The sequence below is a fragment of the Prunus mume genome, linkage group LG7 (genome assembly GCF_029339155.1).
Source record: "Prunus mume cultivar Tortuosa linkage group LG7, ASM2933915v1, whole genome shotgun sequence".
In the NCBI taxonomy this organism is placed as follows: Eukaryota; Viridiplantae; Streptophyta; class Magnoliopsida; order Rosales; family Rosaceae; genus Prunus; species Prunus mume.
Window position 1 is genome coordinate 6,008,134 of NC_142704.1, and position 13,534 is coordinate 6,021,667.

A 13,534-nucleotide genomic window follows, 5' to 3' on the forward strand; every position below is an offset into this window, starting at 1 on the left:
ATATTTAAAGAGTATAGTTGTGCAACAATAATATTTATTTTTAAAATTTTTTTTTAAAATAGGACCACAGTATAGCCGTGTGGCTATACTATTTATTTAAAAAAAAAATCTGAAGAACAATGAAATAGTAATCGAAAATGCGATAAACTACTCCTATCTATATAAAAGAAAATTGGGGAAATTTTAAATTTTTTTTTTTTAACAGAGTATCTCCTTTTGGTTTTTTACTTTTCCAGAATTATTATTCATATAAAGAATTTAGCATTTTCCCATTTAATACTCGTATTACGTACATATGTATTTTTCAATAATATTTCTATTCCTATACGTCTTAAATACTCGGTATAATAAAAGCAAACGTTTATACATGTATTGATATTAACGATTATTTAATATCAAAAAACAAAAACAAAAAAGTCCACAAAATAATTAATTACTATTTACCTAGTAATTTGTGAAATCAGTAAAATATTTAAATATTCATTAAAGAAATAATAATTAAAACATAATTACTAATTAAATTAATTAAAAAAAAGGCTAAGGTATTACTTAATTACATGTATTAAATTAAAGAAGTTGAGCAAAAAAATAAAAGTAAAGAAACTAATTTTCTATTTTAAAATTTTAAAATTTTAAAAATAAAAAGCAAGACTACCTCTCCCGACGAAATTTAGTAGGTCCATAGATCTCTCCTTACGAACTTACCTTTGCCGACAAAATTTCAACGGGTGAAACCTAATCCTGCAAATCTTTATCGGCATAGAACTATGTCGACGAAATTTCATCAGAAGATGGTTTTAAAAAAATAAATATAAACTTAGTATCTTTAGGTCAACACTTTTTTTTTCCTTTCTAAAATTTATTATCTGCAATTAAATAATGTCTTAGCCTGATTTAGTTACTTTTATTAGTAATTATGTTCTAACTATTATTTCTCTAGTGAATAATTAGTATTAAATATTTTAATTAGCATTATAAATGATATTATTTAATAAATAGTATTTAGTTGTTAAATTTTTGAATTTAATAAAATTCTAAAATACTAATTATTCACTAAGTAAACAATAATTAAAGTAATTAAAAAAGAGAAATTTATATTATAGTATTTATGAGTATAGCCGCCTGGCTGTACTTTTTAAATATTTCTATAGTATAGCCGTGCGGCTATACTATATTATAAATAAATAAACAAATAAATTGGGCCGCCTAGGCGCTATGCGGTTCCTTTTAAATTAAATAAATAGTATGGCCACGCGCCTACACTCTTTAAATATCTAATGGGTGCCTTTTTGTTTTTAAATTTATTTATCCCTGGTTTTCCTTTGTCGATAAGACTAGTCTAGAGCGTTATCCATTACGTTTAGGTCATTACCAAGGTATAACTATTGTCTCCTTTCAATTTTTTACTTTTCAAGAGTTATTACTCGTATAAAGAATTGAGCATTTTTGACCCCGCCCAATTTCCGGAACCCGAAGACCATATCACACCCACGTCAGTCCTCACAGAGAGGATTAAATTTTGCGAGTCTTCCCTATAAATTTAACATTTCCCAAAATTTCCACATGCATAAAACACATTTTATAACTCAACCGCAGCACGCACAATATAATCTCATGCAATTTACACAAATGGCCTCCGACCTTCAAATGATTCTAGCAGAACTGCCCACAATGTTTTTAAAATAACTTAATGCATCAAACATGCATATAACAAATTCAAAATTTATTTATGCACACCTTCACTCACTCAGTCCACAGGACAAGCCTCAATTCAACCAAGTTTCGGGACCAACAACGAGGTCCGAACCAATCTCAATAAGACCACCTAAGTGGAGTCTAATCTGTGGCTACACCTAGTAACTTCAGTGCCTACGTACTACTAAGGGATCAAGCCACACGTAGTTCTTTCGTATCAATCATGGCTCCTAATATAAATAAACCATTACAGCCATACAAATTCATACATTCTAGGATCTATGCATCACAACACACCAAACACAATCATATCTCCTCATACGTCGGGACGCACCCGGCCACGTGGGGTCATGCTAATCTAAAGGCGCGTGCGACCTCAACACTGGGCCTAGCTACATTCTCACCAGCACACAATCATATCTCCCCTCATACGTGACACGCTAATCCAAAGCGCGTGTTACCTCAACACTACCTCAACACACATTCTCACCAGCCCGACATAATCATATATCCCCTCATACGTCGGGCGCACCTTGCCAAACACTGGCTACATTCTCACCACCATCATCTTTCACTTTGGGCTGGCTACATTCTCACCAGTTTAAATGCCTCAACATAATCACAATATGGGGGGGTACGTGGGGTAGTGCATATAGCATTGTAAACTAACATTCGATCCCTTTATATACCTTTATACATCCTCACAATTAAATATATAATCTATAATTTCTAATTCTATATAAACCTCAACCAATAAAGCATTCCACAAACTCCCCCATTTAAATTCATCAATTTATATACTAAACCCACAATATCCCTTTACCTCAACAACGCTCAAGACCTGTCACTAAGGTCATTCTAACCCTCAAAGAAAGGTAAGACTATCTCGGAAGTCTCACGGTCAACCTAGGGTCAAACGGGCCCGCGGGGCCCACAACCTCCAAATTCCGATCCGAAAGTTCCTATATGTTCTACAGGCTCTAGAACACATGTTCTGCAAGTTTGGTCCAGATCGGACGGTCGGATCGCTCACGATCGCAGGATCGGATGGTTATTAAAATCCTAACCCTAGGGTTGGCATTTCCGGACTATCCGGGACTCCGTTTTACGATCCGTTGAATCCTACGATCCTGGTAATACATAGATCAACATATTATAACTTCAGGACCATCCAACGGTCCAAACCTAGCGAACCCTAAAAATACGTGATATGCGATATCCGTTCGGGACTCTAACGGTACCCAAAATGAGATCCGAGCACACCTATGCGCTCGTGACATCGAGAGATCGCAGTGAGACAAAAATGCCCCTCAACTACAAGGTGCCCACGCCCCACCACATGCGTGGGTGTCCAAAGCGATATCGCATCACGAAAACTTCCAAATCGAGAGCCAAGACTCTACCCTAGGTAATACACCTAATTTGGAGTCACTTTTATTCTTGGACATACCCAAAACTGACCGGTGGCGGAATCTCCCAAATCCGGCGAAATCCAATTCCAAAATCGAGTTGCCTACGCTACAAATTGATCAATTCCAACCCAGCAGCTAGAGCTCGGAAAATAGTTGAGAAACCATACATCACTTGCGGAATCGGTGGCGGACGACGAAGAACGGCAAAGTTTCAAAATCGGGTTTTTCTCCTCGTTTCCGGAAATCACGGCTGGACTGGTGGGGTAGGAAGAGGACGGCTCATTTTGGTACCGACCGTCGACTTTGGTGGCGGACGAGAGCACGACCGCCAAAACGTGGCCATTGTTTCGGAGGAGAGAGAGAGAGAGAGAGAGAGAGAGAGAGAAGGGCATTTCTAACCTTTTATCAAAAATCTCATTTTGAAATATTTACGATTATGCCACTGAGCTTCATTTGATCGTATCTCTCTCGTTACAACTTCGATTCGAGCCCACTACATGTCTACGGACTCATCTCACCGTGCTCTATGCAACGGTACAGCCGGAATTCTCAAATTCCTTCCTGATTAGAAATGACCAAATTACCCTTATTCCCAAGGGTAAATTCATAATTTCACTTAAATAAATTAAAATAGACAATAAATTTGGAGTCCAGGGTGTTACAATTTTCCCATTTAATACTTGTATTATACACGTACGTATGTATTTTTTAATAATACTTCCGTTTTTCCTATACATCTTAAAGACAGTATAATGAAAGCAAACGTATAATACACGTATTGATATTAACGATTATTTTATATCAAATAACAAGAAACAAAGTCCACAAAATAATTAATTACTATTTACCAAGTAATTTACGAAATCTGTAAAATATTTAAATATTCACTAAAGAAATAATAATTAAAACATAATTACTAATTAAAGCAATTAAAAAAGACTAAGGTATTACTTAATTACATGTAATAAATTAAAGAAGTTGGGCAAAAACCAAAAGTAAAGAAACTAATTTTCTATTTTTAAAATTTAAAAATTAAAAAGAAAAAAGCAAGACAACCACTCCGAAAATTTAGTAGGTCCACAGACCTCTTGCTACGAAATTAGTTAGGCCGATGAAATTTCGTCGGGAGAAACCTAATCCGGCAAATTTTGCCAACAGAGACTTGTGCCGATGAAATTTCGTCGGGAGAGGGTTTTAAAAAAATAAATATAAACTTAATATCTTTAGGTCAATAAATTTTTTTTTCTTTCTAAAATTTATTTTCTGCAATTAAATAATGTCTTAGTCTGATTTAATTACTTTCATTAGTAATTATGTTCTAACTATTATTTCTCCAGTGAATAATTAGTATTAAATATTTTAATTAACATTATAAATGATATTATTTAATAAATAGTATTTAGTTGTTAAATTTTTGAATTTAATGAAATTCTTAAATACTAATTATTCACTAAGTAAACAATAATTAAAGTAATTAAAAAAGAGAAATTCAGAATATGGTATTTAAGAGTATAGCCGCTCGGCGATACTTTTAAAATATTTCTATTTGTAGTGTATAGCCGCGCGGTTGTACTATTTAAATAAACAAATAAATTGGGCCGCCTAGGGCCTACGCATTTTATATTAAATATTAACTATTATTTATATAATCTATAACATTCAATGCCCAAATTGATTTTGAAGCCAGTTGGCTTCGACTTGGCCCAACTTCCATTTTCCAAGTGTGGGACTTCCACACTTATCCGTTTAGGCCTTGAATTTCATTCAAACTTCCAACAATAAGTTATATAGCATATGTGTTATGTTTAAAATTCATTATTCGCAGTTTTTAGAATTTATATGCATGTTATAATTTGAGTGAATTCGTAACACCGCACCATCTTAACTTCAGGTTTAAAATGCATAAAAATGACTAGTCTTTAGAGAATGACTGAACATTTGAGTATGGTTGCCTCTTCCTTATGTTCACACCTTTTCTTAAGTAATGCCAAACACTAACACTAAATTTTCAGTCTTTTTCATTTAAAAACTGTCATAAATTCTTCACTTTCTCTCCTCTCGTCTCTCAAAAGGAGAACCCACTGGTGTTTCAAGTTTCAACATATGCTTTCCAAAATTTCTGTTTCTGCGCATGCGATTGGTAAAACTGTTTTCATGGTTTTCAAGTTACATGGCTACAAACTTTTTAGGCAAGTTTGAACCTTTTGAGGCCGGCCTTGTGGATTCTTTTAACTAGTGGACAACAAGTGACAATTGGCTTGGTACCTTTTAATATATATATTTTTTCCATTTATTTAATTGCATGCGTTAAACACATCTTTTAATGTATTTATACTTTATCTTTTTTTTATTCTTATTTGATTTTTACTTCAATTTTTGCTCACAAAATTGATTGGTGCCTTTGGCTACAATTTAAGGTCACACAACCCCAACATTAAGTACAAAAATGGTAGTATAATAAACATTTTGAGATCATTTGAAGATTTTGAATTTGGAATTTTTGAAGCTACTTGTCATCAAACCACAATTTTAATGACAAACTATATAAAATCTATAAATAAGGAAACCGACTATATGGCACCTCAGAACCTCAAAATCTTTGAGGACGAAATCAGATTTAGAGGAGAGATTTCATAGCATTTTATTTTATCGGTGGATAAGATTTTCATAAGAATCAAATTTAGTGATGCATCTCCTGCATGGTTGCATGCCATGTGCAATATTATTATTAATTAGGGTTCTGTTAACGTTACTAGCATAAGATATTAAGTCACTATAATTAGGTGGGCATGATTAGGCGACATGATTAAGAGATTAATTTTTCGTGGTTATCCAAGTTACAAATCTTATGCTATACTTGCCATTTTTATATTCACCTAGTTTTCCGAATTTCTGATATTGAACCTGCAAAAGAGTATTTGTACACTTTGCAATAGTGCTTAAAGATTTTGAACCTCTACACTAATTACCAATTATTAATTTTAAGTTGGATGCACACACTCTAATGCGGCATAATTGAGCAATTTTCACTTCAAAATGTTTAGGAAATTATACATGATTTTATTTGTTTAACTTATCGAATATCTGTATTCAATTTGTTCATATTAGAATGTAAGTTGAATTGGTTCGAAACCCTAGTGAGAGTCGCCTCAATATACTGGATCATCACATGTATAAAGAGTCATCAACTTGTTTTTGTTTTTGTTTTTTTGGGTCTAAAACCATAATTAGCATCTTAAGAATCAATAATATAGATGAAAGTCACGCAGTAGTGAGTTGCCTTTTTAATATCCAAAACAGAAGTACATAGAGGTTGCCATAATTATATATTATTATTATCAAGTTCAACCCTCCCAAACCAAACCAAACAAATTTTATTTCATCCTAAAAGCTAGTGACCATGTGATGTAACGCTTGTAACGCTCTACTTCCTAAGTTTCAGCTTTCACACTTTGAGCCCTGCATGGTGCCCATTTGTTCTTATAATATATCTTCTTTTTTGGTCAAGTTCTTATAAACATAATCTACGAAGATTCCCTTTCTAGCCAGCTCAAGCATCTTGTTTGCACATCTATATATATAAGTGTAACCACCACCCTAACATAAGACACAATTTCACACCCAATTGAGTACGTCACAGAGAGAGAGAGAGAGAGAGAGAGAGAGAGAGAGAGAGAGAGATGGGAGGTGAGCTATGTGCAACAATGGGAAATGGGTTCTTCACAAGAGTAGGCAAATCATGGAGCCAGTTGGGGAAAGGGTTAAATGATGAAGTCTCAAAGAGCAAAGTTGGCAAGTACTTCAAGTTAGAAGCAAGAAAGAGCTGTTTTACTAAGGAACTACGTGCCGGCTTAGCCACTTTCCTCACCATGGCCTACATCATCACCGTCAACGCCACGATCATTGCCGACTCCGGCGGCATGTGCTCCATGGCCGACTGCTCCGCTCCGGCAAACCAAACAGCCACCCTGGATTGCATGCTCAAGCCGAATGAAGGGTACCAAAGTTGCCTCTCAAAAACCAAGAGTGACCTCGTTGTTGCTACAATTGTATCATCCATGATTGGGTCAATTGCCATGGGTGTCTTGGCAAATCTGCCCTTGGGCTTAGCCCCAGGCATGGGCCCAAATGCTTACTTGGCTTATAACTTGGTGGGTTTTCATGGAACTGGGAATATGTCTTACCAAACTGCACTAGCTGTGGTTCTAGTTGAGGGATGTGTTTTTCTTGCAATTTCAGCCTTTGGGATCAGAGAAAAGCTGGCCAGGCTTATCCCTCAACCTGTTAGGCTTGCTTGTGCCGCAGGAATTGGCTTGTTCATTGCTTTTGTGGGCTTGCAAATCCACCAAGGTGTAGGCCTAGTTGGACCAGACCCATCCACATTGGTCACCATCACCGCTTGTGCTAATACAAACCCACAAACTGGTGAGTGCCTTGGTGGAAAAATGCATAGCCCAAAATTCTGGCTGGGTTCTGCTGGGTTTTTAATTACATGTTATGGCCTAATCAAGGAGATTAAGGGTAGCATGATATATGGTATTGTCTTTGTCACACTTATTTCATGGTTTAGGGGCACACATGTGACAGTTTTTCCCAATACACCAGTTGGTGACACAAGTTACAATTACTTCAAGAAAGTGGTAGATTTTCACAAAATTCAATCCACAGCTGGAGCTGTTAGCTTTAGCAACTTCAGTAGGTCTGAGGTTTGGGTGGCTTTGGCCACCTTGCTATATGTTGATGTGCTTGCCACCACAGGCACATTGTATACCATGGCTGAAATGGGAGGTTTTGTGAATGATGAAGGAGGCTTTGAAGGTGAGTACTTAGCATACTTGGTCGACGCCGGCTCGACCATCGTGGGGTCTGCATTGGGGGTGTCCCCCATTGCAACATATGTCGAATCTTCAGCAGGTTTGAGAGAAGGTGGACGAACAGGGTTAACAGCAGTGACAATTGGTTTATGTTTTTTTGTATCATTGTTTTTCATTCCTCTGTTGTCTAGTGTGCCTCCATGGGCTATAGGCCCTTCACTGGTCATGGTTGGGGTGATGATGATGAAGGTTGTGAAGGACATAAACTGGGGAAACATGAAGGAAGCTGTGCCTGCTTTCATAACCATGCTTCTCATGCCTCTTACTTATTCTATATCGAATGGGATTATTGGTGGCATTGGGCTCTACATTGCTCTTAATCTATATGACTATTTGGTGGTGCTGCTTAAGTGGTTGGCTAAGATGAGAAGAATGGTGGTCAAAGAACACAATCAAGTGTCTGCTACAGCTGCTGTAGACTCAGCAAATGAAATTATTTGAAGGGTTAGAGGTCAAAATCAACCTAATTTTGTTGAGAAAGAAAAGTAGGGTTGGAAAATTCAAGCAACAGCTGTGTACAGATGTAGTTGATCAAATTTTAATATTTCATGAACATCCTTTTTACGAAATTTATGCAAATGCTCAGACCACATGTAACAGACAAGAACTACTGTAAAGGCATCTTAACACACAAAATGCAGGGCTACTTGCTTATGAAAGGAGCACCTAAACTAGGCTGTACCATTTAGAACCTAATGCATGTTCATAAGTGCTGGTTTTGCAGCTCTGCATAAAGTGTTTTCTTAGGATCACGAGATGGTAATTGAGATGGTACAAATAGTACATACATACAAATAAAAAAGTGTTAAATCTCTCATTTGCTAATTATCTGGACGGGGCATATGCCTTCAACTCCATTTTCAATCCCAATAACACACTCATCTCCTGGTTGAATGTTGTTTGCCTTGCTGAAAGCTTCCCAACCGCTTGCCAATGTTTTGAAGTAATTTCTTTCAATGTAGAGGACTGGCCACAATCTCATTACTGGGTCTCGAAGGTAAACTACCCTCCTATCCGTTTTAGGCCTTCCTCTATAGGTCATGCGTATTGGCAACCTCATTGGCAACTCCTGCAAAGGTATCCAAGGGAGGCAAAGCCAAAAGAATACTCGGTATTCAGTCAACAACGATAACATGGGGAAGGTGAATACAGGGTTCGGTGCAAAACTATACAAACATACAATTATCAGATGTGCCCTTCTGCACATGTATACGGCACGCAATGATAACTAAGTCTTCAAAGTCCCACATTGATTTTGCTTTTTTGGTCCCAATTCCCATATATTGATTAAAAAGTCAAACTTAATTGTCAATTGGTTGATTTTCACAAGATTGTGTCAAACTAGCACAAGTCTGAAGAGATAATATGTCGCATATCTTGGAGAATAGAAACGTTCTATAGAAGAGTATAATTATCAGATGCAATTTTCTCACAAAATTATTGAAACAAAAGCATGCAGTGAAGGAGGCACCAATACCAACAAATGGTCAATCACTAAATCTATCATATAAAACCAGACTAAAATTCAATGCAAGCAATGCGTATAAGAAGAGACAAAATATGTACAGTGCAAAAACTAGCATACAAGAAAAGATTGACGGCCTGCTTTCACCTGACAGGAGAAACTGGATGAGATTGGCAAGGTTATGACTGGATCAACAGGTTCAGATTTTACCACAGGAACAGCAGAGTCATTTTCTGTTCCAATCAGATTAGAAATCTTACTACCCACTGGGTTGACAACCTTTACTGATTCCCCTACATTTAGTTGCATTGTAGTTAAATCAGAGTAGCACACAGCAAAACACTCTCGTGCATCCATATGCACAAACAGAGCTTTCCTTAACAAAATGATGTGAAAGTACAGTCTTACCATTTATTTGTGGAATGATTTTCTGACTGCATGGATCTGAAGTCAACTCCACAGACTCTATTTTAATGGCCTTCATCATTTTATCTGTTCAACACATCAATTTTTTATTATCAGAAATATTACATAAGATATATCAAATTGTTAAACAGCACTTTGCCAAAAGCTGAAAGGTGCTCCAACAATAGTGCAGGAACATATAGCAACTGAAATGAAGACAAGCCAGAATGCTATGAAAAATTTGGGATCCAAAAGTAATGGGAATACCAAAGGACTCTGAAATTTCAGAAATTTTTTTGTTAGCACTTTGGCAACTGTCATCGATCAAATCATGTTCCTTTCCGGAGATTACCACCTCATTGCCTGATAATGATTCTGAGAATACATAACGAACAAAATGAAGATACTGAACAAAAAGAAAGCTGCATATACTAAAGACATTATTCACTCAGGAAACCCACAAAGAAACACACAGGAGCATGAAACTTAATTGTGTCTTACCTGATCCATCAGCAGTCAGGCATTTATTTATTGCTCTGTTTGAAATATTAGAGATGTTCTCATTTTCTTCAGGTTTTAAAGCAGCTTTTGGGAAGAGATGCCCAGAGGTCTGGCAGAAACATAAACCTTCATGAGAAGGTGATGCTGTATTTTGGACTTTGGTTTCAGAAGAGTTATTTATCCGACTCCCTTCAAACTTGGATGCATCCGAAGGAATTGCTGCAGTCACAGCTTCTTTAGCCACTGGACTTTTATCAACCGAGCCAGCCTCATTTATCAATCTTAGCAATGAATCATCATGATCTGAGCATGTTTCATCCATAGGAATTGCTGTAGTCACTGCTCCTTTAGCCACTGGATTTTTGTCAACTGGGCCAGCTCCATTTCTCAATCTTAGTAATGAATCATCATGATCTGTGCATGTTTCATCCATTGCAGTTACTTCATTGCTTCCACCAGTGCCAGAGTTCTTTTTCAACATTTCAAAATCAGACAAATCAAAAATATAGGTTCTGTCCTCTTCTTGTTTGTCCCCCACGTCTCTATCGAACATACAGATCATTTCTTCAATGTATGCTTCTTTGGGATTGAGCTTTGACCTTTCATTACTATTATCACGGGTTGAAGCATTTTCTGTGACAATTAGAGCTTTCCCCGTGTCATTCGTCTCATGCAGGCGGTGACCTATATCTGCATCTGAGCCATACACAACAGAGGTTCTTGAATCCCGTTTCTTCATTGAACTTCTATCAATTGTGTGACTCAGACCAGCTTTGAAGGTATACTTTCTGTTATCCCTTGTCCTTTTCTTCTGATTTATGGCCTCGGGAAAGTTGAGTTTCTCACACCCAGATTTGTCATAAATTTTAACAACAAAATGTGAACTTGTGATGTAATTGAAGATCAGAAATTCTCCAATCTTTAGATCATGGTCTAATGAAAATGCATTCCATCCTTGTTTAAGAGAAAGGGAGCCATTAATTCTGGATATTATAACTTCCCATTGCAGCCCCAGTGAATCTTCAAGAACAGCTTTTTGATTAACCAATGCTGAGACAGTAGGAGCAAATTTAGGAGGCAAGAACTGCAACGAGATAATATAGTCAGCTTAGACGAGGCAATCTCTAGTTCATCATAGGGGAAAAAAGGGAGCTGCAGAAATTACATATTACTAGTAAAGTATACTTATCATATTCGTGAGAAAAAGAAAAAGTAGTTAAAGCTTTTGCAGGAATTTCTCCACAGTCTACTACATCACATAGTTTACATAATTCTCGAAAGAAAAATATTGATGTTTAAATAAGGACTTCCAATGGGAATGTCATCTCCACAAAAGAAGAGATACAATCGAATTTGTTTATCATCTTGAAGCCATTAATTAGTAAGCTCATAAAATATATAGCCTAGACTTAAAAAAAGACGGGTTATAGAGATAAAAATGAAATAGAATAGGATTTAGGGGGCTAGGGAGGACAATTTATCGTACCAAAAGTTTAGAAAACCGATCTCCAATCATGACTTTGAAAAAAGAGGCAACATCAGGTGAAGCTTTCTTCTTGTTCCCATGATCCAGCAAACACTTCTGAGTGCATTCTACACAAGCTACCTTGCCATCCATCTCTTCTCTTGCTCTATTGAATACTTTTACCACTACAAGAAATAAAAAAAGATAAATTACTACGGTATTCTAATGACACAATAATGTCATTCAAAGAAGGGAAAAAGAAGCACAACCTCAAAGGAGATTATTTCAAAGAGCTCAAGAACAAAATAACTAGCATGCAATGCTTCAAAAATGTAAGGGTTAACTGCGGTTTTGCCCCTGAACTATGACAAAATTGTCAATTTGCCCCTTGTCACTTTTTTCGGTAAATTAACTAAATAAAATAAGTCAATCTCCCCCTCACCGTTAGATTTTTTAACTCCACCCCATTTTCTGTAAAAAATGTCACATATTCACGTGAGAAAGGAAAAAGGTTTTAGAAAAAGAAAAATTAGCAGTTAAAATACAAAATTAATTTAAAGAAATCTTTAAATGGAAAAAGAAGTATCCAGCAAAGCAATCAACAAACCCGCAAAGAAAACAAAACCCCAACCCCTCCCCCATAAATTTTTTCAATCTCCCTCAGACCTCTCTCTCTCTCTCTCTCTCTCTCTCCATGTCACACGTCACACTAAAACCCCAAAAAAATTCATTAAAAAAACCCCAAAATTTGAAAACCCATAACAGATACAAACATAATATCATATGAAGAAGAAAAAAATGCCAACAAAATTCAGGTTTTTAATAAGCTACAAGGATGCAACTTGCAAGGAGAGATGGAGCAAGAGCATCAAATTTTTTGAAACGGGTCGAAGGATGGAACCAATTTAAGCAACATAATGAACAAAAACAATATGTTGCACCTCAACAGCGTTCTTGAGCAAAATATCATCCTCATCAGGAACGCAAGGAGATAATAGAGCAAGAGCACCCATGGAGAGTGTGTGTGTGAGAGAGTGAGAAAGAGAGAAAAAGAAGACAGAGGTGGGAGGGGGGGGGGGGGATAACGTTCACTAACAAATAATTTTTGCAAGAACAAAAATAAGCAATGTACCTTCAAAGCTTCACGATCATGACCAAAACAAACATGTATGGTACCAGAAAACCAAAAAGGAACTTTCTTTCGCTTAAAGTTAGGACCTTTTTCACGAAACAAACACGATCCTAGTATAAACATCCCTCATTCTAGTTAGCAAAGCACTTAAATTCACTGACAGAGAAATTTTTGCAAGAACAAAAATGAGCTCAATTGTGAAGCATACTTACCAACAGTACTAAGAAGCTCTTTCGAAAGAAGACATTTTTAGTGATTTTGGGTTCAGTCCTCTCTGAAAAACTTTGTCTTTGAAAGGTCCGGCAAGGGCTTGCCACTCACCAGTCACACTCATTATTAAGCTTCTTCTTTTTGTTTTTGTTTTTTCGGGTCAAGCTGTGTCGCATGAAACGAACGATGTCCACGTGTGGTAGTACTGTGGCTTGGTTTTCATGTTAACAGAAGTCAAGGCATTGGATTTGGGTTTTATGCAAGCCCATGAAACTGGCCCAGCTCAAAAAATAAAGCTTAAACTACAAAAAGCAATGTGGTCCTGTTCCTGTTATTGCCTGCAGTTTATCTTTCCCATTATTCTGACCAAAATAG

At 36.5% G+C, this 13,534-nt stretch overlaps 2 protein-coding genes across 3 annotated transcripts; one reads left to right on the plus strand and one right to left on the minus strand.

Moving 5' to 3' along the window:
* Window positions 1-6,787: 6,787 nt before the first annotated feature.
* On the plus strand, window positions 6,788-8,510 carry AZG2 (Xanthine/uracil permease family protein). Its single transcript, XM_008241185.2, has one exon. The coding sequence runs from the start codon at window positions 6,788-6,790 to the stop codon at window positions 8,420-8,422; it is 1,635 nt and encodes a 544-aa protein (XP_008239407.1). The 3' UTR covers window positions 8,423-8,510.
* A 118-nt stretch (window positions 8,511-8,628) lies between these two features.
* Window positions 8,629-13,322, minus strand: LOC103338210 (B3 domain-containing protein Os01g0905400-like). Of its 2 annotated transcripts, XM_089042014.1 has the most exons (8): window positions 13,162-13,301; window positions 12,950-13,059; window positions 11,839-12,002; window positions 10,353-11,436; window positions 10,119-10,226; window positions 9,855-9,938; window positions 9,594-9,739; window positions 8,629-9,050 (listed from the first exon to the last, which is right to left on the minus strand). In XM_089042014.1, the coding sequence occupies exons 3-8, from the start codon at window positions 11,968-11,970 to the stop codon at window positions 8,796-8,798; spliced, it is 1,809 nt and encodes a 602-aa protein (XP_088898140.1). In that variant the 5' UTR covers window positions 11,971-12,002; window positions 12,950-13,059; window positions 13,162-13,301; the 3' UTR covers window positions 8,629-8,795. The 2 variants fall into 2 exon arrangements, with proteins under 2 accessions (XP_088898140.1, XP_088898139.1); XM_089042013.1 differs by lacking the exon at window positions 12,950-13,059 and having other exon boundaries at window positions 13,162-13,322.
* Between the last annotated feature and the right edge of the window lie 212 nt (window positions 13,323-13,534).

What these genes read in the sequence shown, in the direction of transcription:
- AZG2 (XM_008241185.2), top strand. Translation starts at nt 6,788, where the DNA reads ATGGGAGGTGAGCTATGTGCAACAATGGGAAATGGGTTCTTCACAAGA.
- LOC103338210 (XM_089042013.1), bottom strand. Translation starts at nt 11,970, where the DNA reads ATGGATGGCAAGGTAGCTTGTGTAGAATGCACTCAGAAGTGTTTGCTG. An exon ending in TGAAATTTCAGAGTCCTTTG is followed by an intron (nt 9,939 to 10,118) that starts GTATTCCCATTA and finishes TGTGTTGAACAG; the next exon opens with ATAAAATGATGAAGGCCATT. An exon ending in AATCATTCCACAAATAAATG is followed by an intron (nt 9,740 to 9,854) that starts GTAAGACTGTAC and finishes AACTAAATGTAG; the next exon opens with GGGAATCAGTAAAGGTTGTC.